The 25,192-nt window shown below is 34.4% G+C and overlaps 2 protein-coding genes across 8 annotated transcripts in view; both read right to left on the bottom strand.

The window, feature by feature from the left end:
* The window catches only part of LOC101896551 (diphthine methyltransferase), a 32,009-nt gene that overhangs the window by 5,158 nt on the left and 1,659 nt on the right, over window positions 1-25,192 (bottom strand). The window contains exons 1-4 of one of the 7 annotated variants that reach the window (XM_011297488.3): window positions 10,400-12,680; window positions 9,719-10,270; window positions 8,512-8,920; window positions 2,411-8,311 (exon numbers count right to left, since the gene is read on the bottom strand). The exons of 1 other annotated variant lie outside the window; for it this stretch is intronic. In XM_011297488.3, coding sequence (XP_011295790.1) covers window positions 7,101-8,311; window positions 8,512-8,920; window positions 9,719-10,270; window positions 10,400-11,401 — 3,174 coding nt within the window. In that variant the 5' untranslated portion in view covers window positions 11,402-12,680 and the 3' untranslated portion in view covers window positions 2,411-7,100. Of the gene's footprint in view, window positions 1-2,410; window positions 8,312-8,511; window positions 8,921-9,718; window positions 12,681-25,192 lie in introns of those variants that run through there. 5 more of the 7 variants (XM_011297485.3, XM_011297486.3, XM_011297487.3 and 2 more) reach the window with 5 other exon arrangements.
* Window positions 16,264-24,107, bottom strand: LOC101896729 (uncharacterized protein DDB_G0288805). The gene has a single exon (XM_005191236.4). It carries the CDS (start codon window positions 23,738-23,740, stop codon window positions 22,856-22,858), a length of 885 nt encoding a protein of 294 aa, XP_005191293.1. The 5' UTR covers window positions 23,741-24,107; the 3' UTR covers window positions 16,264-22,855.

The following is a 25,192-nucleotide window of genomic DNA, read 5'->3' as shown; positions in this document are numbered from 1 at the left end:
AAATACAATGTCGCCAATTTTTTTTACGGAGACAGATATTCTCTAAAAACGACTGTTGTATCGACATTGATAATAGCAGCGGTGCCCAAAAAGAAATATCTCTTTTCATTCAAATTTCTCTTTGCTTATTTAAATCAAGAACAAAACAGTGTTAAGTCATTATTTATACAAATATTTTTTATCCATTTGCTTTATTAATTATTTTGGCAAACATTCGTGTTTAAAAACAATTAAATAAAACCGTAAATTATAAAGAAAAACAGAGTTTTAATTTTCTCTTAAATTATCTCTTTTTTCTCTTCATGTTCTAGAACACGGTTTTGAGCACCACTGATAATAGCAATCATTCATCGCTATCGACAAAACACCACAACCCTAATACTCTTACTGTCGCCTTGACTTCATTTTGCGACGACGACGACAACCGTAATAGGGCCGATTGACATACAGGGTAAGATGGAAAAGTGCAACCAACTTCAGACTGCTGCAATTTCTAAGCCACTCGTCCGACAGCTGTTAAAATTATTCCAGTGGCAGCTCATTATACTGTTTACAAGCGTACAAAAGCATATTGGTGAGAATTTTTCAGAAAAAAGTTATTCGTGATGGAATTCAAACGTGTGATTTCTTTATATTTGCCTGGAAAACCACAAGTGGCTATCGTTAGAGCACTCCAGCATTAAAATGTGAATAAATCTTTTGTGTCTCGTACCATCGCTCGTTACCGTGATACTGGTAGCGTAGCCCGTCGTCAAGGAAGTGGACGGAAGAAAACAGCAACATCAGCAGAAATGGTTCGAAAAGAAAATAAACGACTTGACTGAAACCCGCGTCGCAGTGGGCGAAAAATGGCTCGTGAGCTGAATATATCGCAATATTCCATTCGGCAAATATTGAAAAATGAGCTCGCCGGCCATGGTGATGGTGTGGCCCACCATAACAACCGATGATCGCTCTCCACTGGTATTAATCGAATAAATGCCGAATATTATTGCGAAAATGTTCTGGAGGGTGTATTAAAGCCTTGGGCTCGCAAACATTTTGGCAGCAGACCTTGGATATTTCAACAGGACTCAGCACCATCGCACTCAGCACGCGCCACCCAAGAATGGTTACAAAATGAGGTTCCTCGCTTCATTTCCAGCGCACAATGCTCACCAAAATCTTCGGATACCAATTCGTTGGACTATTGTATCTGGAGTATTTTGGAAAGTAAGATTGCCACTAAAAATACCAAAGTGTCGATCATCTCAAGCAAGCGCTTCGCCGGGTATGGGCCAAAATACCGCAGAGCAACATTCGGGCAGCGTGTGACGGTTTCATTGGCCGTTGAAGGCCATAATTCGTGCCAAAGGTAATCAATTCAAACAAATCCAAACTTTTTCTAAAATTTAATGCTATTTCCGACATTTTTTGCTTTCATTCAATACAATTTAAAAAATCGTGAAAACTATGGCGTATTTCTCTGAAATTACCTGTGAAACCGACTTTGACAAAATAGAGAACACACTTTTTTACTACTTTAAAAAATTATTGACTTTATTGTGTTCTGTTTTATTTTTCATTTTTTTGTTTTGTTTAGTTTTATCATAATAATAAATGATACATGTTTTTAGGTTTATTTTCTCGTTTTCTTCTCATGTATACAAGTATTTTAATATTATGTGTATGTATATGAATATTATGTTTTTTTTTTTTTTTCAAATATATATATATTGTATAAATATATATGTATATAGCATTCATATATAGTTATGTGTTCTTGTTCATATTTTTGCGTTTTTATTTTCATAAAGTATATGTTTTTTGGGGGGTTTTTGTGTAAGTTTTGTATTTAAAATTTATTTGTTGTTGTTGTTATTACACAGTAATTATTATTATTATTAGCTTAGTTATTATAGTTTTACAATCTTAGGATTATAATAATATATAGTATGTTTATGTATATATAAATTGATGTTGTTGTTTCCTACTTGTATATATGTATACATTTTCTTTCTACATAAGGGGTGGTTGGTTCAATGAAAACAGTGTATTTACGCTTAAACATAAGAATTAAAAAAAGAATAATAATTATAATATAAAAAAACAACATTTTTCTTTCAACATATAAACTATATAAGGTTAATAATGATAATATTATAATTGTTAAATCTACTCCACGCAGATAGTCCGGCATTGTTGGCTACTACTTCCATCGTCGTATGCTGCTGAATTATAAAATATATTCTAATGCTATTGAATTTGTTGCTTGATTCTGATTGCTAAACTTAAATGTTTTCTCTTTTCCTCTTTTTATAAATACATTATTTATTGCATATTGTATATTTTATAATTGGGTTTCTGTTATTTTTGCCTTTTTTGTATAATGTAATAGAATAATATTCTATTATTTGGATATATGAATGTGTTTTTGTTATTGTTTTTGTTACATAAGTATGTGTGAATTAGGCTCCCCTCATCACATTTCCATATATATAGATATTGATGTTTATTATTTTTTCTGGTTGCTAGATTTATAATATTACATATTCCACTACAATTACTTGTTCAACTACATATTATTTATATGTTTGGATTTGTATTAAACCGTCTTGTAATAGTAGTAATCTAAGAATTGTTGTTAACTTTTAGGCCATGGGGCCTTTTCCTTTCTATGACAAATCAAAACATTTTGGGTTTCCATACTAAACTAACAAATTGAAGAGCGAGAGCCTGAAGGGAAAATGATCTATTATATTGTTTACAGTTGTTAGTCTAAACAATGTCAATAACTTTTCTGAATATCTTACAAACCAATCCTCCAGCCTAAAAACCTAAAACAAAATTTGATATATTTTTTTAAATAGTTTTAAAGGTAGCTCAGCAAAACAAGGTCTGAGAAAGTTGTCTTCGAATTAATAAAAAAAATAAGAGGACCTTAAGAAATTTGAAAGGAACATTTGGAACACCAAAAATAATTTGTGGGACATACAACTATAACATGAAGGCGAAACTCGGCAATAATTATCTGAAGATACAACGGCATTGAAATATTTGAAGAAGAAGCTAGGAAAACATTAAATATTTGGACTGTCTGATTACTTTTCCTGCAGGAATTGTCCAGCAGCTTCTTTCTGAGAGAGTATAACGATTTGTTTTCTTTTGCAGGAAAGCTGTAAAAAGTAAAAAAGACGGAATTCCTACATAAACTTGCCAGCAATCTGATCTTATTTGTAAAAATAAAAAAAATTTCGTCAGTAAGGAAAAGTCAAAAGTGGCGGGCCGACTATATGAAACCCTACACTACTATGCATATTAAGTAGAGCTCCCGTAACAAAAGAATTTATTTGAAGTATATCATACCACCAATCAAACTTTGATTTTAGAGCAGTTATAGTTTGGTTTCAGAGGAAAGCTAATATCCAATTCTGAATCGATTTTCAATAAATTTGACGGAGACATTTTAATCTTTTATACCAAATAACATTGCTATAGAGTGCATGAGAAGGACAATATAAAAAAATATATAGCGGAGTTTCACAAAATCTAAACGTACGTCCCGAAATTTTCTCCAATTGGGCTGATATTAGCCATTATTTGCACAATAAACCTGAAATCGGATTAAGGATATATATATGAAGCCATATCCAAATCTGATCCGATCTCGATAAAATTTGGCAAAGGTATTTCCGAGCTCTATAATGGATATTACGAATTTGGGGGACTTAAACACCAAATCGGATGAAACATGTATATGGTAGCTATAGCTATATCTGAACCGATTTTCTCCAAATTTAATGCACCTGCTTCTAGACCGGATTCGGTCGGATGTACCAAAATTCAGGACTTGGTGCACAATTAACCCGAAATCGGTTGAAGATATATATATGGGAGCTATATCCAAATCTGAACCGATCTTGATCAAATTTGGCAGAGGTATTTCTGGGCTGTATCTGATATCTGGCAACAAATATCTTTGTTATGAAGTGCTTATTACGCATGTAAGGGAATTAAACACCAAAATCGGATGAACCATTTATATGGGACCTACAGCTATATCTGAACCGATTTTCACTAAATTTGATTTACTTGCTTCTAGACTGAATTCGGTTGGATGTGCCAAAATTCAGGTCATTTGGACTTATATTGGACATTTGGTGCACAAATGCGACTGACATTTTGATCGGATGGACGGACAGATTGACATGTATAATTCGCCTCAGAAAGTGATGATCTATCTCGCTTCCTTCTCCCCGTTACAAACAAATGCACAAAGACATAATACCCCTACCACTTTGTGGTGTAGGGTATAATTCCAAAATACAGATGTTTCAAAATTGCTTACCGAAATATAAATAACCGAAAAGAGAAGAAGAGCTACAAGCAAAGACGAAATTTGTCCTGCAAGAATTTTCAAAACGTGACTAAAAGAACTGTCAACTTTCAGTAATAATGTGCAACAATTTTTAAAAATGTAAGGATAACCAGACACATCGAATGTAACCAATAGTAAAAATTTAACAACTGTTATCAAGGCCTATATAAAGGTGGGAATACGTAAAGCGCTTATTTGGCTGGCTTCTTCGGAAAAAATGAGCCTATGGTCAACGTAAAACTCCTTTGTTCCTCTACGAAGAAGCCAGCCGATGACTAAAGCCAGCCAAATAATCGCTTTATTTATTCCCACCTTAAGGTCGGCCAGGAAGACTACATTTGACAATAAACATAGTAGTTTTTGTACTAAGTTTATTGTCAAAAATAGTCTGCTTGGCCGATCTTATGTGGGCCATGAGTTTTTTTTTTAAATTCTCATTTTTAACCCAATTGCCTTGTCTTTTTTTAAATCTCATTTTGCATGATTTTAAAAGGTAACTCGCTTACTCTCGCTTTTTTACAAGACGGTTCAATTAATATGTTAGTAAAAAATATATATATATCTTCAGTTTGAGAATATATAATAATTAGTGGTCGCATTGTCTAGTGATTGCTGTTTTTAGTGGTTTGCATAAATATTTATATATAAGTGTGAGTGTGTGTGTGTGTTTGGGTCTATATTTATGGTTATTACTATTTCTTTCTTATTGTTGGGGGTTTTGGTTATGTTAAACATTGTATCACCACTGTGACCACTTTAGGATCTAAACGAAAACAATTCTTTGGCAAAGGACATTGTGTAATTCATTCGGTTTTGAATTGAATTGTGAAACTTTAAAGCAAAACCAAATCCATTCTCAATTGGCAATTACTACCCGAAAATATAATTAATTTGGGTGGATACATATTTGCAGAAGAGTTCAAAGATTGGTTTATATAGTTTGAATATCAACAAAAAAAAACATTATTTTATCCAAAAAGCTTTTAAATTAGCATGGTTAAACACAAAAGATGGCCAGCCACCTTAAAACGAAAATTATTGAAATGGAACATTATGCGGATTTGAACAATTTTTTTTTATTTAATTAATTAATTTTTATATTTCAATCAAGTCTGAGCACAACACCAAGTACCAACTACGGAAATAGTTTAAACAAAGTTGGAGATGCAAAATCTTAGAAGATTGTCATTATGTATCTCCACGAAGGATATTGTTTCCGAATTTACATACCGAGAAGGAAATCACATCCATCCATACCCATCTTATGTTCGTGACTAAGTTTAAAAGAACTAACTCAAACGCGAATTCTTGAACGCGTAAGCTTTTTTTAATTTACCCATTCAGTTATTGTCACAGACAATAGAAATTTAACAAATTTAGGACACTTAGAAAACAAACTTTAGGGAAAATCGATAAAATTTGTTGCTAATGTCTCTTTTTTCAAATAATTTCCTTCCGTATTTCATTTTTAAAAAATAATACAGGGCCGTGAAAAAAGGCTTTCTGTGTTTTATATTTCAAATACATCTGTTGTGAATTTTGTATGAAATTAAATGATTTTGAATATTTTTGTTATGTCGTAAAAACAACATTCTTCAAAATACATTTGTTTTGAAAGAAGGCATGAGGTAACTTTGCAGAGTCGTGAAAAGGGCATTTTGTGCTTTATATTTCAATAGCATCTGTTATGATTTTTTTATGAAATTAAACGATTTTGAATATTTTTGTAATGTCGTAAAGACCACATTCTACAGAACCCATTTGTTTTTCAATTAAAAACCCACTGACATGGCATGAGATATGGTTGCAGGGGGTGTACCCGGAACCATCTTTTACGAAATACTTCCTAGTTTCACTAAATGTTTCAACTGCTTCTTTGGCATTACTTGTGTCCCATTACAATAACAAGAGAAAAAAACAGCTATACTTTTTTTATACCCACCACCATTTGAAAGGAACTTGAAAATTTTCAAAAAAAACTTCCGGAAACTACCACTTAAATGAAAAGTGTTATATGGGTGCTATACGAAGACGTGAACTAGCTTACGAAATTTTTTGTCATAGGCTGTAGTACCCATTACGAACTTCAAATACCAAATTTGAAATAATTCCGGTGAATAATGTCGGTAAATTCATGAAAATTCTGAATATTGGGAGGTACCGTTATAAGGGGGCTATACGAAGACGGGGACCTGCATACAACATTTTTTGACATAGGTTGCAGTACCCACTAAGATCTTCCAAAACGAAATTTGAAACGATTCGGGTGAATAATGTTGCTGAAATCATCAAATTGCCGAATATCGGCAGGTACCGTCATATGGGGGCTATACGAAATCGTGGACCAACATGGCCCATTCACGAACTTAGCCTGCCTACTGTTAAACTATGCATGTATGGAAAAATTTAGCCTTCCATCTCAATTCGTTCGAAAGATAGCGTGACAGATGGATAGACAAACGGACATCGTGGATCGTCTTAGACTTTTACGCTGATCCAGAATATGTATACTTTGTAGGGTCCATTATGAATATTTCGAGGAGTTACAAACGGAATGACAAACTTAATATAACCTCCATAGAATGGTGAAGGGTATAAAAACAATTACAAAATGTCCTGCCATAGAATACAAATCATTTTGAAAATCTCACCAAAAAAACAATTGGCATAACATGTGTGGCCTGGTCGCTCTGTCGCTCTCTCTCTCTCTCTCTCTCTCTCTCTGTTTAGTTGCCTCATTTGTTTACTTTGTTTTCATAACAATTATGGGTTCGAGAATTTTCAACATATCATTATTGTTTTCGGATTGTTGTTGTTGCTGCGTGGTTGAATTTTGCTGTTGATTGTTAAAGTCCTTGCCTTGTTGTTTTAAAAAATTATTACCGTTATTATTATTATTGTTGTTGTTGATGTGATTGAGTAGATTGGGTGTTTGCAGCATCCGTTGTTGCATTAATATTTGTTGCTGTTGATGTTGTTGCTGCTGCTGTTGTTGTTGCTGTTGTTGTTGTTGTAATTGCTGATCCTGACTATTTGATGGACTGCTCTCCTGCGATAAGCTGCCGCCACTCAAACTTCCACCGCTATGTAGATCAGCAGTGATATTGTTTTTGGTATCATAGCCATCTGTGGTAGAGGCACCGGTTGAATTGTATAGATCCGCCGTTGAGGGAGATGCAACACCACCCCCAGCATCAACATCATTTTCAACCTTTACCCGATTGTAGTGCGGTGTGTGGGTTCGTAGACGTCGCATTCTTGCATATTCAGCCTGTTTGGCTAGGCGTATCTTCCTCTCCTCGGGCGTTTCGGTGGCACGTATTTCAGCACGTTTCTGGCGTGCCCGTTCACTTAGCTTTTGTAAACGAACCGCCCTTTGCTCGGGTGTTTCATTGGCTCGCGCTGCCCTTTGGTGTGCTGCCATTTTCTCCAAACGTTTCCGTTTTTCATCGTCATTTTCATATTTAATTTTACGTGGCATGGGAGACAATTGGGAATGTGGTTGTTGTTGTTGCGGTTGTTCTTGATGTTGCTGAGGCGGCTGCGGCTGCTGTGGGTCTTGATGTTGCTGCTGTTGGTCTTGATGTTGCTGCAACTGTTGCTGCTGCTGCTGCTGCAGTTGTATTTGCTGAGGCTGCTGCTGTAGTTGTTGTTGTTGTTGTTGCTGCAACTGTGCCAAGTGCTGATATGATTGACCACGTCCGCGTCGCTGTGCCAATTGTGGTGATGCTAACATTTGACTGATCTCTTGCTCCAACAACGCACTCATTTTCTGTTGATGCTGTTGCAGCAGTACATCGTCCTGCGACGTATTCAATGGATCTTTACTGTTGTTGTTAAATATCAGCTTTCTAGGACGACCGCGGACCGATTTTGGAAAATCCTGTATGACATGTTGTTGCTGCTGCTGCTGCTGTTGCTGTTGCAGCTGTGGCTGTTGCTGTTGACTGGCTGCTGCCATACACCAAACCAATACCAAGGCGACGATTTCGAGACAATAACAACAAAGTAGATGCAGTTACACAAAAAAACAAAAAGAAAAACAAAGCAAAACACAAAAGAAAAAAGAAAAAAGATTACGTTAGTACAATAACAAACAGTCAAGTTCTATGGCGAAGAGGAGCCGCCGCTCTCCTTCAGCATTTTGCGCGTACCCGAATTAGGTGGCGATGATCCTGTCGCGGATCCTCCCACTGCATTCGATGCGGTCGTAAAATGCACAGGGGTAAATGGTGGCGGCACAGTATTCGGTGCTATACCCAATTGAAAGCCATTGTGATACATGGGATAGTAAGCTGTGGCAGCGGCTGCTTGTGTGGGTGTGTTCGGCGGTGTGGTCACTGCAACCGTTGTATTTGCCGCCGTTGCAGCTGCTGGAAATGTGGCCAAATAGGGGAATTGATTGTAGAGCGGTGTGGGAGGATTTTGTATCTGTGGATGTGTTGTCTTCAGTTTTTGTCCCTCGTTTTTCTCATTCTGACTGGAAGCGGCGGCAGAGACTCCAACAGACCCGCTGTTGTTGATATTACTGGTTGGTGAGTGGTTGTTGTTGTTGTTGTTTGTCTAAAATAATGCACGCATGTAACTCTTGCTTAAGTATTTATTGGTGCAATAAGGTTTTGATTTGAAAAAATGATATACGTGCGTGTGGCACATGTATTTTGAATAATGAACCAAAAATTATTAAACAACAATTTGCCTAAGTTTTTTTGTTTTTAAATGGAAAAAGATAACAACAATTAAATGAATTGATATAAAACAAAATACATATTTTTTGGCATCGGCATTTAAATAATTCTTCAACTAATTTGCTATGTTTATGGGGTGGGTATGTGGATGTTGATTTTTAGTAATCTCTCGAAACTTTTATCCTGAAACTGAACATGTTTCTAAATGCACTAATTTCAATCTATTTCGACTGTCGCCTATCGTCTTCTTATTATGGATATAAGGAAATAAAGTTAAATGGATTTAAAGTAGTTATTAAATTTTTAATTTTTAAATTTCAACGATCCAAATTTCCTTATATCCACTATCCTAGTTTGTTATCCTTTTCTTACCTTTAGCCTACGCTTGTCACTTTTGCACACCTCCACCATTGAGCCTAAATCGTTGGCTACAAAATAAAAACAAATAACAGAAGCTAACCAATAGTTTGAGTTCCTAACGATACGTAAAGTATTTAGTTTTTTTGTGAAACGTAATGGGATTTATATTCCCTTACATTTGAAAATCTCCTTTCGTAATTATTTTTCACGTTGTCCTCATCAAACAACCAACTCAAAATAATCAACGAGACTACAATTTTGGGCGTGTAAACGTGAAGAAACTAAAACATGTTCAGTTCGACACCATACCCACCTGTTGAAGCTCCTGCTTCTTAGCATACTTATTCTGTTGGTATAAATCTAATGAGCTAGCGATTGTGCTGAAATGAGGAACATTAGCTGCTGTTTGTGGCAGTTTAAGGGATACCTTTTGTGATGCCTCATCGTACAGATGCTGTGAAAAGAGATTTGATGCCTCCGATTCGACAAGCAGACTGGCACCTACTGCTCCACCCCCCGTTTGCTGTTGGTGTGGTGTGCCAAAGCGATTTTGTTGTAGGCTACTAGCAGATTGTTGTGTTTGTGGTTCCTGCTTCAAGATGGCACTACCTGTGCGTAGCGTTGTGGGATTAATGAACATGTTTTGATAGTATTCAATGGGATTGGCTGCCAAGGCGGCAGCTGTTTGATATGATGCCGTTAATTGATGTTGCTGCTGGTCCCCTCCGTTGGTTGTTCCCGAGTTGCCTTGACGAGAAAGCTCCTCGTTACCGGTTGGCGTTACAGAGTTACCGCTACCATTCGTTCCGCCTCCGCTGCCACCACTGCCTGGTGTTGCGGTTGTTCCAGATGACGATGCCGGTGCCTGATGGTTTAGATTTAAAGAGTCATTATTACAATTAGTTGTAGCGCTTTGCGTCGTCGTATTCGAATTCTGGGTGGAATTCGGAGTCTGCGCCGCGCCAGATTTTAAAATTTTTTTCTTTTCTCTGACCTTTCTTGCATATTCATTGAGTTTTTTCAGTCGTTCCTTACGCGATTCCGGCGATTCATTGGCAATACGTTGACGGGCGCGTGATGCCATTTCGGCCAGCCGTATTTTTCTCTGTTCAGGAGTCTCATTGGCTCGATACATACGCATACGTTCCGCAAGTTTGACCAGTCGTTTGGACCGCTGATCTGGAGATTCCATGGCGCGACGCAGACGCTGCCTGGCGGCATTACGCACTAGACGCATTGCCCGCTCCATTTCCGACTCGTTTTGCCTACGCAAGCGATTGGCTTCGGCATTGCGGGCCAGCCGCTTACGATATTCTTCTTCGGTTTCGCGATTACGACGTTCCCGCATTCGTTCAGCGTTACGAGCTAGGCGTCTAGCTCTAGCTTCGGGACTTTCATTCCAACGATGTCTAACTGCCGATGAGGTTGATGAAGTTACAGAAGCTGGACCCAAGGTAGTGGTGTTTACGCCACTCGTGCCAGCCGGGACAGCGGCAACACTGGGTACGGCATTGCTAACAATTGGTGTAGGAAGGGGTTGTTGTTTCAGAGACAAAGGCTGTGGATAAACCGCTGTTAATTGTTGTAATTGTTGATGTTGTTGCAATTGTTGCAACTGCTGTTGTTGATCGACCTGTTGCTGTTGCTGCTGTTGTTGTTGTTGCTGCTGCTGTTGTTGCTGCTGCTGCTGTTGTTGTGAGGCTAACTGCTGTTGCAGTTGTTGCTGTTGCAAATGATGTTGCTGCAGCTGTTGTTGGTGTTGATGCTGTTGTTGCAGCTGAAGTTGTTGTTGCAACTGTTGCTCGTGATGCGACAATGGCACCAACAGCGGATGATCGATGAGTAAGCGTGCATTCGAGCCATTGAGAGCTAAAAGATTTGTAGCATACTGCTGATGGTGATGATGCTGCTGTTGTTGTTGCTGCTGATGCTGCTGTTGCAGATGTTGTTGTTCAAGTGTAGGTTCAACTTTTATCCCATTGGGACCAGATTCCATTGCTTTGTACAAGAGCGCCAAGCAACCACAGATTTACAAATAAGGAACAATTGTTGCAGTCGTATGTCGTCACTGGAGTGGACGACAAAGATTGTTGTAATGAGTTGTGTGCGTTTATGGAGCACTAAAGCACTTTTTCTAACAATGTAAGCGTAGTACGGCTCTTGCTACACGTTAAAAACAACACCAATTGACAATTTTGTTTTTGCCGAGGGGAACAAAACACGGCTGATTGGTGATAATGCTGGTCCTACTACTCTCGTATTTATTGAAATAGACGTCAGCGGTGGTGGTGGCAGCACAATATGTTTTCTTTTATTCCACATTGAATATCAAAACTCTTTCCGCAGTCTAATAGGAATAGTCATTGTATATAAGTTAGACAAATTTCCAATTTGATTCCGTTTCGCCTGCTACTTTTTCGCTGTTTTATTCCTACTTATTTTCTTTTAGATGTTGTTACTTCTACCATTCACAACGACTGATGTCACTTCGTTAAGGCTTACAACAAAAACACACTGTCAACAATGAGAATACAACCATCTATCAATGAATAAATTGCGCTTTTTGGCCAGTGCTAACATTTCACAGTGAATACGTATTTTTTATGCTCGTTCTTCTTCTTCTTCTTTACGCGAGTTTCTTTGCAATATGAACAAAATACGCGTGTGCCCGTTTTGAATGTGTGTGCGTGTAGTAATTCCAATGTCATCTACATGGCATTGGAAGGGAGAGACTCACTCGTTCTCTTTCTCTATTGTCTCTTATTGGCGCGCTAGTCCTCTCACTCTACTTTTTGTATGTATGTATAGGCGAATTTCCAATCGATTTTTTTCAGATTTTCACATGATAATGCTGGGCCCAAATGGAAATTTCATCTAATAAACCATGACATTATGGCAAATACACTTTTAACAAGACACTACACCACATTAAACGTCTTATTTAATTATATTCTTGCTTATTGCAAATTGTTCTTAGGTTTATTTTGTTTTGTCTGCTACCATTTGCTTCTTCTTCCCTCTGCTGCTCACAGTAATAAAGTTGTTCTTTCTATTATCGATGGTGGTGGTGCATTACTTTTTCCACTTGACTTTTTATTTGCCTTTTTTTAGCAAATACTTGAATATTTTTCATGAATTTAATTGGTGTTATTGTAGAATATCACTTATCTCGAGTAAATAATAAAAAAATTCGGCTGTTTGTTTTCTTTTTTCCACTAATAAAAATATTTTTTCCGCACAGTTAACGAAACGAGTTGTCAGTCGTTGACAAAAAATGTAAATAAATTCTTATTGGAAAGCGGTACGTAAATTGGAACGAGTAAATGACACTGGTGCAAAAAATGTTAGTCCAACTTGCGGGTATTTCGTGTTGTGTCATAGAAAATGTTTGTACAGTCATACGATAGAAACATTCAACAGTTGTGGTGGTCACCGATCCTTTCTGTGGCAACTGATTGATTTTACACATTTTTTTTTAAATATTTAACATTGAATCAATGTATGTATCAATTAGTAGTGATAATGAGCGTACATCAGAATAGAGAGAGATTATTTAAGACGAAAATAGCATTGTATCTTTCATTATGTTTTAAGATTTTTTAAAATAATTTTTGTTAAAATTATAAATAAATAAATAAATTACACATGAAAACTAATTTTTTGTGATTTGAAGTAAAGTTAAATAAATAAGACAGATGCACAAGAAACCATTACCGATCTGTACTTGCTCACATACAAACATGTGCTAAGACATACAACCCTATTTTTGAGATCGTGTTAGAGATGTCGCTTTTGCCAAAGATAATGTAGCTTTGCCAGAAATGGCATATTTAAACACATTTCACGGAAAAGAGTTTTGTTTTTAATTAGTTCACAAGCATATTTAGATCTATGCGATTACCATGTTAATATACATTATCGTGGAGTATTTTTTAACACAGGTAAATTTGCCTCAACTTGTTATTCAAAATACATCATTTCGTAACGCGATTCATTTGAAATTTCTTGAAATTAAACATGTAATTTTTTTTCAAATGCATTCTGTGTAAATACATTTATCCCTTTTCCTAGCTTCAAGTTTTGTCTACATATAATAAAACTAGTGGATTTCAGCTGTTGTACAATGAACTGTCAAACCAATTTTGGAATTGAAAATGTTGAATGAAAAATTATTTAAATTTGTAAAAATTGTTGAAAAACGCGAATTATAATAGCCCCCGAATGACGTAGTATAAGAAAGTATATAAAAATCTTCTTATATTTGAAAAACCCATTTAAATTTTTTTGACATATCAATGCTCCCAAGCGTTGATGCATCTACCTGTATTCTTCTGCCATGATATACAGGTTGTAAAATGAATAAATGTAAAATTTTCTCCGAGAAAACAACTTTAGGGTGCAAGTACATAAGAAGCTTGAAGTCATGGCTAGGAATATTTTGTGACATTTCGTAAAGAGATTACAGAGCCGCACTAAAATCCTGCCGTCGTTTTCCATTATAATTTGACATTAATATGCCTAGCCATGACTTCAAGCTTTTTATGTACTTGCACCTTTAAGCTGCAAGTACATAAAAAGCTTGAAGTCACTGCTGGACAACGAATGTTTTCTCATCGGATTTGTCATCGGATTACGATTCTCCGTTTACTCCACGAGATAAATGTTGGTGTTATTTCACACATTAAAATGTCTATTTTAGACCTAAATCTACTTCATTTCCCATGTCTAACAAAAATAAAATAATCGCCATTTCTGTGCAATGAATTGACAACACTGTTGTGAAGAGTAAACACCAGACAAACTCAAACACGCACCAAGTCACCCAAGTAATAGCCATGACGCAGTAATGGAGTAATGGCAATGACTGCTGCACAAAAAAGGGGTTGTGTGTGTATATCACAAAAAAGGATTAACTTCCAGTGCTGCCAGACACACTCATTCCAACGAAAGTTTCTCTTCTGAGAATGGCATGTGTGCGAGTGTGCATGTGTGGAAATAAATAGTAATGAACGTGGAAACACATTGGCAGGGGTGTTAACACATTACAGGATTATGTGTATGTGTCCACACACAGAAACACACACGTGTATGTGTGTGTGAATGTGTATAACATTTCCTGTTTTACACTCTACATATATGTATGTATATAACTGAAGGCATTTTTGCTAGAAAAATCGAAATGATTTACGTTGTCCGTCCGTGTGGAAGACTAGAGAAACGTATACACACACGACGAATGATTTTATTATAAAGGACATCTAACAACATAAATTTATGATACACACATGAATACATGTATGTATGTATATACATATGTATGTATGCATATGTAGATACACACACGCCTGAGTGTAGTTAAACTACTTGCAATTATTTCCCGTTTGTTGTTAAGTAATAAATATTGCAAACAACACAAACTTCAAATGTCAAAACAATTGTTTATATGCCTTTGAACTGTACAAAAAAATGGCGCGAAAATGCCCACCTTAAAAAGTGCTCAGAAAGATTTTTGTTTTATACGTTTCTAGCGCACTATCTGTTGAGGGTTTTGCGGGTAAATCGTTTTTCTAGTTAAAATCTTGCGGAAAATAAAAGCTTACATAGAAAATTTTTCGGATAAATTCTTTATTATACCCTGCACCATACTATGGAGGGTATATTAAGTTTGTCATTCCGTTTGTAACACCTCGAAATATACATTTTAGACCCCACTAAGTATATATTCTTGAACAGCATAACGTTCTATGTCGATTTAGCGACGTCAGTCCGTCTGTGGAAATCACTCTAGCTTCCGAACGAGTTGAAGTAGATTGATAAAATTTTACTAAAATGTATATAATGTCTGCAGGACTTTTTGTATTGAAAATGGGCCATATAGGTCCACGTTTTGGTATAGCCTCCATATAACGGTACCTTCCGATATTCGGTATGTTGATGATTTTAGCGACATTATTCACTGAAATTGTTTCAAATTTGGTTTTTGAAGTTCGGAATGGATTCTACAGCCTATGACAGAAAAATGTCTGTGCAGGTTCATGTCTTCATATAGCCCCCATGTAACGGTTCCTCCCAAAATTCGGTATTTTTAAGATTTTAGCAACATTATTTACCGAAATTGTTTCAAATTTGGTTTTTGAAGTTCGTAATGGCATATGACACAAAGGTACCTATGCAGGTCCACGGTATTTCTAAGATTTTTTAACAGAATTTTTATCGGAATATTTTTTTTGAAATTTGCCAAAATAGTTCCAAATGGTGGATGGTGGGTATTCAATGTTCGGCCCGGCCGAACTTACAGTTTTTTTTACTTATTCCAGTTAATTTTTATAAAATTTATAAATGTGATTTTATAAAATGTTGCATACAACTTGATAAGCATCCTATTAAAATTACAAAGTTCCACAATAACAAAACACTCAAACTTTAAAAATGTGAATGCAACTTTATTCATAATTTTTGTTGTTGGTTTAGAAAGTGTACAGTTATTATTATTATTATTATTTATAATAATTATTATTATTATAATTAATTATTACCTTTAATTCAATACAATTACATATTTGATTTGAAATTAATGATTACATTATTATATAATTATAAATAAAACAATTTCTTTAAATTTTAAAGTTATATGATAATTTCTTTTCGTCCGCTAGGTTGTGTATTGTTTTCAGCATTTCTATTAAAATTTTCCATACTTGTTTTCGTTAATTAATTTTGACTAGAACTAAATTATACAAAAGACAAGGGAAATGAAAAAATAAAAGTTGTAAAAATTTAATGAAAATACAAATAATAAATCAAATTGTTTTTGTTTTTCAACTTAAAATATATTAATTTTATGTATATATGCATGTGTGTTTTTGTTGTTTTTTTGCTTGTATATATGCATTGCTTATTTTTTATTTATATTTTTTTCTGTTGTTTTTTACTTTGATTTCTCTACAAGAATATATTTGTTTTGTTATTATTATAGGCTGATCTTGGTTTCTTGTTTAGTAATCTAATTTATTTTAGAGCTGTGGAAAGGATTGAAAAGCAAATTGCTTATTTATCAAGACAAAACAAAAATACAATATGATGCTTACTAAATAATGTTTAATATTAAAATAAATGACAAAATAAACTTGAGAATTGTTTAAAAGAGATATATGAATCGAAAAAATTTCCAGATCATGGAAAAACGACAAACGTAATGATAAGGTTATGATAAAATGATCGTGGATCAGTGTTAAGTAAGACTAAAGCATTGGTGATGATATTGCCGCGCACTTATTGTGAGTGATATAATTTAAAAGTTTCCGATTGCATTTGTGGAGTTTTAGAAGTCCTATTTTGTAATACAGACACATTCTTGAGAAAGTTATGCATGTTTGAAATTCCAATTTTGTATAGCATTTTCCATTGGAATCATTTGTGAAAGATGTGATATAAGGGAACTTGGATTGCCATGATCAATATTTTGTGGATCGTAATATTTTCCATAGAAAATGTTGTGGAACGCAATATTTTCCATCGGAAATGTTGTGAAACGCAATATTTTCCATCGGAAATGTTGTGAAACGCAATATTTCCCATAGAAAATGTTGTGGAACGCAATATTTCGCATATAAAATATTGTGGAACGCAATATTTCCCATATAAAATATTGTGGAACGCAATATTTCCCATAGAAAATGTTGTGGAACGCAATATTTTCAATAGAAAATGTTGTGGATCGCAATATTTTCCATAGAAAATGTTGTGGATCGCAATATTTTCCATAGAAAATGTTGTGGATCGCAATATTTTCCCTAGAAAATGTTGTGGAACACATTATTTTTCATAGAAAATGTTGTGGACCGCAATATTTCCCATAGAAAATGTTGTGGATCGCAATGTTATTCATAGAAAATGTTGTGGATCGCAATATTTTCCATAGAAAATATTGTGAAACGCAATATTTTCCATAGAAAATGTTGTGGATCGCAATATTTTCCCTAGAAAATGTTGTAGATCGCAATATGTTCCATTGAAAATGTTGTGGATCGCAATATTTTCCATAGAAAATATTGTGAAACGCAATATTTTTCATAGAAAATATTGTGGAACGCAATATTTTCCATAGAAAATACAATATTATCCATAGAAAATGTTGTGGATCGTAATATTTCCCATATAAAATGTTGTGGATCGCAATATTTTCCATAGAAATTTTTGTGGAACACAATATTTTCCATAGATATTTTTGTGGAACACAATATTTTCCATTGAAATGTTGTGGAACGCAATATTTTCCATTGAAAATTTTATAGAAAATACAATACTTTCCATAGAAAATGTTGTGGATCGCAATGTTTTCCATAGAAACTGTTCTGGATCGCAATATTTTCCATAGAAAATTCCGGTACGTCATTTTTAAAAATTCCTAAATCAGAACTTTTTCAATACATACTAATTAAGGAGGAGGAAATGTCCTCTCTAACTCTTACCCTCCTGAATTGTTTTTAAAAATTTGTGCTTTATTGTTGTTTTCTTTTTTTTTTTTCTTTTGAAAAACATTCTATTGAACATAAAGAAGAAATGTAACATTTTGTTTTTTTTTTCTTTTGTAAGGATTTTATCTGGTTGTTTTCTATGTGATATTTATTATCTTAAGGTATCATCATCATTCATTTCTTATATATATGTATGTATGTACGCATGTATGAATGTGTGTGTATATATAAGATATTAATTTCTTCTACATCTCTTCTTCTTCTAGATCTTTTTGTTTTTCGGTTTATATGTAACTCTTTGAAAAAAGTATAAAAATTTTTATGTTTTTTTATTATAGTCTGTTAGATTCCCAATTGTTGTTATTTTCATTCTCCAAGTTTCCAGTCCTTGTTATTTGTCACAAAATCAAAAAAAGGTTGTGCAAAAAAGGATTTGTTTTGGTTTTGTGTGTGTGTGTGTGTGTGTTTGAGGTGTAATGGAGGGAGGAGAAAGTTTAATGTCTTAAATTGTTGATACTGAAATAGATGTTGACGTGTGGTGATTGGGGAGTTGAAGAATATGCCCGGATGTGTTAATGATGCTGGAAAAAGTGTTTAGATTGAGTTGAGTAAATGACTGGTTAATGTATGTGTATGCGCGTGTGTGTGTATGTATGTCTTATATGGTTGGTTGGTGTTGTTGTTTCCTTGTAAAAATTTACATACGCAAATTGTTATTGTAGCTTCGGCTACAGTTATATTGTTTGTTGTTGTTGTTTCTGTTACATATTGGTTGATTTACTTTTTTTATTGTGATATTTTCTTTCTTAAATTGTGTGTTTTTTTCTTTTCATTTCTTGTTTAAATATAATTGTAAGCATACATGTATAATGCATGTGTTATAAAAATACTTTTATTTTGTTAATCTTAAAACGATTTCTTATTAATTTTTGTTTAATATGTTAATGCTTTTGTTGTTTGTTAATAGTAATTTACTTATTTTCTCTCTTTTTTTGTTTATTAATGATTTTCCTTTCTTTTGATGAGGCAAAGTATTACTTTAAGTTCTAGCTTTGCGCGTTATTCTTCCTTTATTATTATTATTACTATTATTATGTATGTATATATATGTTAGTATTTATGTATATATATGTTTCCTTTCATTATAAGATTTTGTTTTTTTTTTAATCTTAATAATATTTGTTTGCTCTACTCTGCTACAAAATATTTACTGTGTTTTTGTTTTCTCCAACCTCTACTACTGTTGTTTTTTTATTTTTTTTTTTTAATTTTTGTATTTTTTCTTTAAATTGTATGAATATGTCCATTTCTTATTGATTTCTATTTCATCTTAGTGTGGTTGATTTTATTTTTTTTATTATTAGTTATCACCGCCAAGTGATAATCTTGTGATTGATTTTCTTGTTTTTTTTTTTGTCATTTTTTTATTATTTTATTTAAATATGTATTTTTATGCATTTTAACTACAGCTACGAACTACAGTTCTTTTATATGTATATATGTATTATTATAACTATTTTTTCGATTTATATATATCTTCATTTAGCTTTTGTGTGTTTGATTTTCAAAATTATTAAAATTACAAAAAAAGGAAATTTGTTTTAGTTTTGTTTTTAAAGGCTAGAAGGCAATGTTTTGAAACTTTCCTATGGTTAGAGATCAATTTAAAAAGGAGTTACCCCAAAAGGCTTTCTTGACTTTATGGTTTGGTAGCTTTTTGCATTTGCCACTTGCCAGAATCGCAGATTGATAGCAAGCCACAAACATTGCACCAAAGTACTGAAAGCAGGAATTCAAAAGAATTAGCAGAGCTCCTTTATTTCTTTCTTATCAATATTAAAAAGGGGTGATTACCATTAGATTCGTTTTCCGAAAAGATTTTAAATTCCCACACCTTTACCCCTTATCTGGGGTAAATAAGATTTTCCCAACGTCTTCCGTAACATGGCCTGAATAAAATAACAGTACCCTTGAAAAGCCTTATTCACAATATATTCCACAAAATCTTCTGCTGAAATCAGGTGTAAGGGAAATTTTCTACAAAAAACGATTTTTAAAATAATTTTGAAAGTATATATTTTCCTCGATTCTATTGCAGTGAAGTAAAAGCTATAGCCTACAATAGATCATGGTACTAAAAAGGTAAGGTAGAGCTACCAGCTGATTACATTTTTTTCTAAGTGTGCCCGACTTCTACAATTTTGTGTAGGTATTTACTGTTTTGAAAAATAAAAACAAAATATTTTCAAAATCAATTGTACCATGCAATAGATTATATCGAGCTTTCAAGGGATTGCATGCTTAAAGTGAATAAAGCGTAGCTCCGTACCTCATTTTCGAAAAATTCTTGAAATTGTGGTTATGTTGGAACACTGTAACGACAATTATCTGTAACCAAAAATTGTATTATTTGTTTCAATATTTTAGAAAAATGTTCCATAAGTCAACGGCAAGTAAATAAAATTCCACTATTGATCTGCTGGGTTTAAAAATATATGGATTTTACTAAAGACCATAAAACATCCCTATTAAATATGGGTTATGACAAGAGGGTTCTATAGGAAACATTCAAAATGATATGTAGAAAAATATAGGGCACTTTCAAACATGGAATCTAAAGTGACTCAAAAAAAAACACAACCTCTTTTCCCGCTATTCAAGAATATCAGATACATTTGTCTTATTCCTGGATATGTGTTCTACAAAATGTAACTTTATGACTTCTATGGGTTCAAAGGACCCCAGACAACGATTCCCAAAAAACAGAAATTATAGGAATATTTTGTTATGGCAAATAAATCTGTATTTTTGACAAAAAGAAAACATAAAACATACTTTTTCAGAAAATTCTTTCAAATATAGAACCTAAAGAGACTCAATCCACATTGACGCTCTCTACCTGGTTGTTATGAATGTCTGATATATTTGTCTTTTTCCTATACGGGTTCTACAAAAAGTGGACTCAAAAACAGAAGTTATTGGAATATTTTGTTATGGCAAAAATAAATCTATATTTTTGACAAAAAAAGAAAACATAAAAAATACTTTTCCAGAAAGTTCTTCATTAACGGTATCAGGTGTTTAAATTGAAATACGATACCCTAAAACTTGCACTTCACGAGAGTTGCTGAGAAATAGACTGAAAATTCTTTACAAATACCTATTTCGATATCGGTATGCCATACATATTCTCTTTCATGCCATACATATCCTCTCATCCTTAACAGCTAACCAATATTGAATTTGTATAAAACACAAAAAAAGGAAAAGGCCACTAGCTTAAAGTATAGGGGTAAATTTAAAATAAATATTCTTTATTTATAAACTGAGATATATATATAAAGGACACTGGTAGCTTTTAAGAAAAAAAAAAAATAAAAAAACAATTATTTGAAATTGAATGGATCCCTAAGAGACTGTAATTTTACTCACTGATAGTTATGGTAAGGACAATGCTTCAACGAAAGATGGATTTTCTTTTTTTGAAACCTCACAAACAATGCAAAAGGGAAAATAACTAGGCATATGTTTTGTTCTGGAAAATTTTTGTTGGGGGAACATTCAAAATATTGTTAAAATTCTTATTATATTTAGTTTATCTTTGTTGTTACTTGTTTTTCTTTTTTTTTTTTTTTTTTGTTGAAAATTGTTTTTTGACAATACATAGATGTTGAATATTCCTGTTAGTAATTATTGTGGGGGATGGATGTCTTGTGGTACAGGATAAAAACGGCTTCTCTTCTTGAAATGTTGAAAAAACTCTGAACCTTAAGGTTGATGAAAGATGCAGCTCGTCAACGAAAACGACAATAAAACCATATCAATATTACACGCATTTTGTTTCATAATAACATCATTGTGCTCCAATTGTTGTTGTTGTCATCCTGATCCTGATCATCATCATATTATTATTATCATCTTCATTAACGTACCCCCATCACCCACATCTCTTTTCAGATCTTATTCGGTTTGCTAGCCATTTAAGTACTCCGGTAGAATGAAGGGAGAAAGCCTTTCGCTTGGGTCACAAAATATTTTGGGAATTGTTTTGACTTGAATTTGAGAAAATAAAACAAACAAACAAAACTTTGCCTTCTATTGCCTTTAACAAAACTAAAAACCAAACACATTTTTAATTCACACAATCAATGAAAATGTGGTATCTTCTAAACATCTAAAGGTGTGCGGAGACGCCTCTCCTTTTAAAGACATGAACATTTTCTTTTCCAAATTTTAAATATGCGAAAATGGGAATCAATTTTGAAGGACATTCATGAAAGGAAAAGGTGTCTGCCTTGACATTTGTTTTCCTCCATCTCTGGCTGGGAAACAGGGAGCGGGAGCGCCTTGATCACAAAAAAGAAACGTTTTTTTTCTTTCGTTCGATTTAAAAATGAAGTTCCAAAACTTAAGCATTAGTTGGATAGAAGAAAAAAAGTGTGGGTTTGGGGTGGTGGAGGTGCCTATTATTGCTAATGTGCTGGTGTTTTGTTTTGTTTTTCTTGTTCTCTGAGTGTAGATTTTTGTGTGTTTTATGTTTGTTGTTGCTTTGCGGTATTGTTTCTTTACTTTTGTTAAATATATTTCTATATATATATATATATGTAATGTTTTGCTGTGCTGCCTGGCTGTCGTCACCGTCGTCGTAATCGTCGTGGTCCACGTCTAACAGTCCTTTAAACTTTCCCGCCCCCTCTCTGTTTTCCTTTTCGCTTTTCGCACTAACTGCGGCACAGTGAAGTGCGCCTAGCTCCCTGGGTCTTGAAAGAAGCGCAAAGCTCCTAGGCTTGCTTGCTGTCAATGGATGGGGGCAGAAAAGTTCAAATTACTGTTGGGCGTTGTTGTTGTTGATATTGTTGAGGTTGATGTTGCTGCTGTTATTGTTGCAATTGCGTTGGCGCTTTTTTTCTTTCTTTCTTAGCGACATTGATGGCGGCTCTTTCGCGTTTCGTTTTTCGTATTCCTTTCATGCTTTAGTAACCCTTAAGACGATCCTCCAGAGGCGGCTTAGGTATTTTGGGTTGTTTGGCACGCGCTATACGCATACGCTCAGCTGCTTTGGCCAAACGCTTTTTTCTTTCCTCGGGCGTTTCACTGGCCCGTCGTAATCGTTGACGAGCAGCATTTTTCATCAGTCTTAAGGTTCTTTGTACTTCATTTTCATTCTGACGTCGTATACGATTCGCCTCGGCATTCTTGGCCAGACGCAAGCGATACTCGGCTTCCGATTCCTTGGCGCGTTTCTCGCGCATCCTGGCGGCGTTTCGCTCCAGTCTTCGTTGGCGGGCCTCCGGTGATTCGTTACTGCGGCGACGGGCGGCTTTTTGGGCTCGTGTTGACTGTGTTGTGGGTGTGCTGAGGGTATGATGCAGCGGATGTGCTGTGGTTGTGGTGTTGTTACTGTTGTTGGTATTGTGGGCGTTAGTCTGTTGTTGCAACTGCTGCTGCTGGACCTGGGCCTGATGCTGGAAGGTATTCTCTAGATTAAGGGCTACAGCTGCTACTACAGTGGTGTTGGCAGCGGCGGCAGCAGCGGAGGTGGAATTGTTATTGGTATTGGTGGCGGAGGCAGATGTTGTATTACTGTTGGCGTTGTTGTTAGTGCTGTTGTTCGCTGAGGAGGCGGCTGCCACTGCATTTGCTGCTGCTGCCGCTGCTGTGACCGTATAATTGTTGTAGTCTATAAGCCCCCTATTGCTTGGGTACAGATGATGCATGGGATTATCATAATTGAGGTATTCGGGTTTGATTAAGAAGGGGTCGCGTGCGGACAGTGGTGCCGTGGGTGAGTTGAGGAAATACAGGCGGCTATGATGATCTGTCGTTATGCTCCCTCCACCTCCCACTCCTGTGGACATCTGTAGTGGTGGTTTGGCGATGTTGTATCAATCGCTGCCGTTTCTGTTTTATTTTATTTTTTTTTTTGTTCTTTTTTGCTTGCTTCAGTTCGTCTTCTTCGTCTTTTGCCTTATTTTTTTTTCTTGCTCACTACACTCACTTTACACTTTGGATTCGCGCTCGCATAAAAAGCACATTATTCTCACATTTAATGCAAATTCTCAAAGCACTTGTTTTCGTTTGTTTTCTACTTTACAAAAGTAATTCCTTCCAAAAGATTTTACACAAAATTTAACAAAAAAAACTTTGAGTAAACAATAAAAGCGACATAACTAATCAATATGGAAAAAATATTTCCAAAATCTGATTGGAAGAGAAGAAAAAAGTGCGCAAACGTCATTTCCAATGAAAAGTCGTCAGCGACCATTACAGGGTTGCAACGAAAGTGTATGCATGGGAATAGTTAGTAAACATAGACATTTTACAAATATTAAGGGAAATTTCTGAATAATTCAATGGAAATGGGTATTTCAATAACATAAATAAAATTTTAATGTTATTTTTATCGAGTATATTAAAAAAATATTTATTAGCATTTATGTGTGTATGTACACTGTAATGCAACCATGTGTGTGTACAAATCTGTGTGCTTCAAGGCACATGCATGAGGTAGCCATCGTTGAGATTTTAAGCAATTTAATTGATTTCGATGATATTTATAAATATAATATAAATGTTAATTTTAATTTATATTATTTTAATGAAATTTAATTAATTTTTTTTATAAATATTGTATTATTAGAAAAATATATAAATAGAAACATAAATATCAGAAGTTGTGTGTAAGTGGACTTAAAATATACATATTTCACAACCTGGTTACCAAGACCTAAAAGCCGACTATATTGAAGAAAAACGAGTTACGTCGATCCTAAAGGCACCTATATTAGAGAAACAAGAGTTACGACGACTTTAAATTTTTGACGTATAGTCAAAGGTATAGACAAACTAAATAGGTTTAAATAAGGCTTAAAAAGTTGTTTGCATAAAGATCTCGACCAACTTTGCACTAATTTTAGAGACGTCCTCGTATGCGCACTAATAGTTGTTTAGGCGATGAAGAACAAATCATAATCAAAATGTAAATTATAATAAAAATTAATAATATATTTTAAAAGATGAGAAAAATATTTAATGGATTTTTCCTATATTCCTACCTAAAAATTTCCAAATTTGGTAATCAAAAAACAAAAATTTTGGCATAATATACAAAATATGAATATAATATACAAAATAATTTGGAAGTTTTCAAACTCTGTTGAGATTTGAGTGCATATCTACAAAACAGCAGATAGAACAAATATTTACGTTTCGAAATGAAGAAAACCCTAATCATACGAATACATAAACAGCTTGAAGTCTTCACATGGCATATTTTGTGACATCTCATAAAGGGGTGTCAGAGCCAAATT

Source organism: Musca domestica, unplaced genomic scaffold, assembly GCF_030504385.1.
Source record: "Musca domestica strain aabys unplaced genomic scaffold, Musca_domestica.polishedcontigs.V.1.1 22, whole genome shotgun sequence".
NCBI classification, from domain to species: Eukaryota; Metazoa; Arthropoda; class Insecta; order Diptera; family Muscidae; genus Musca; species Musca domestica.
Note: the sequence above shows the minus strand (reverse complement) of the source record. Positions and strands in the feature narration are given on the sequence as shown.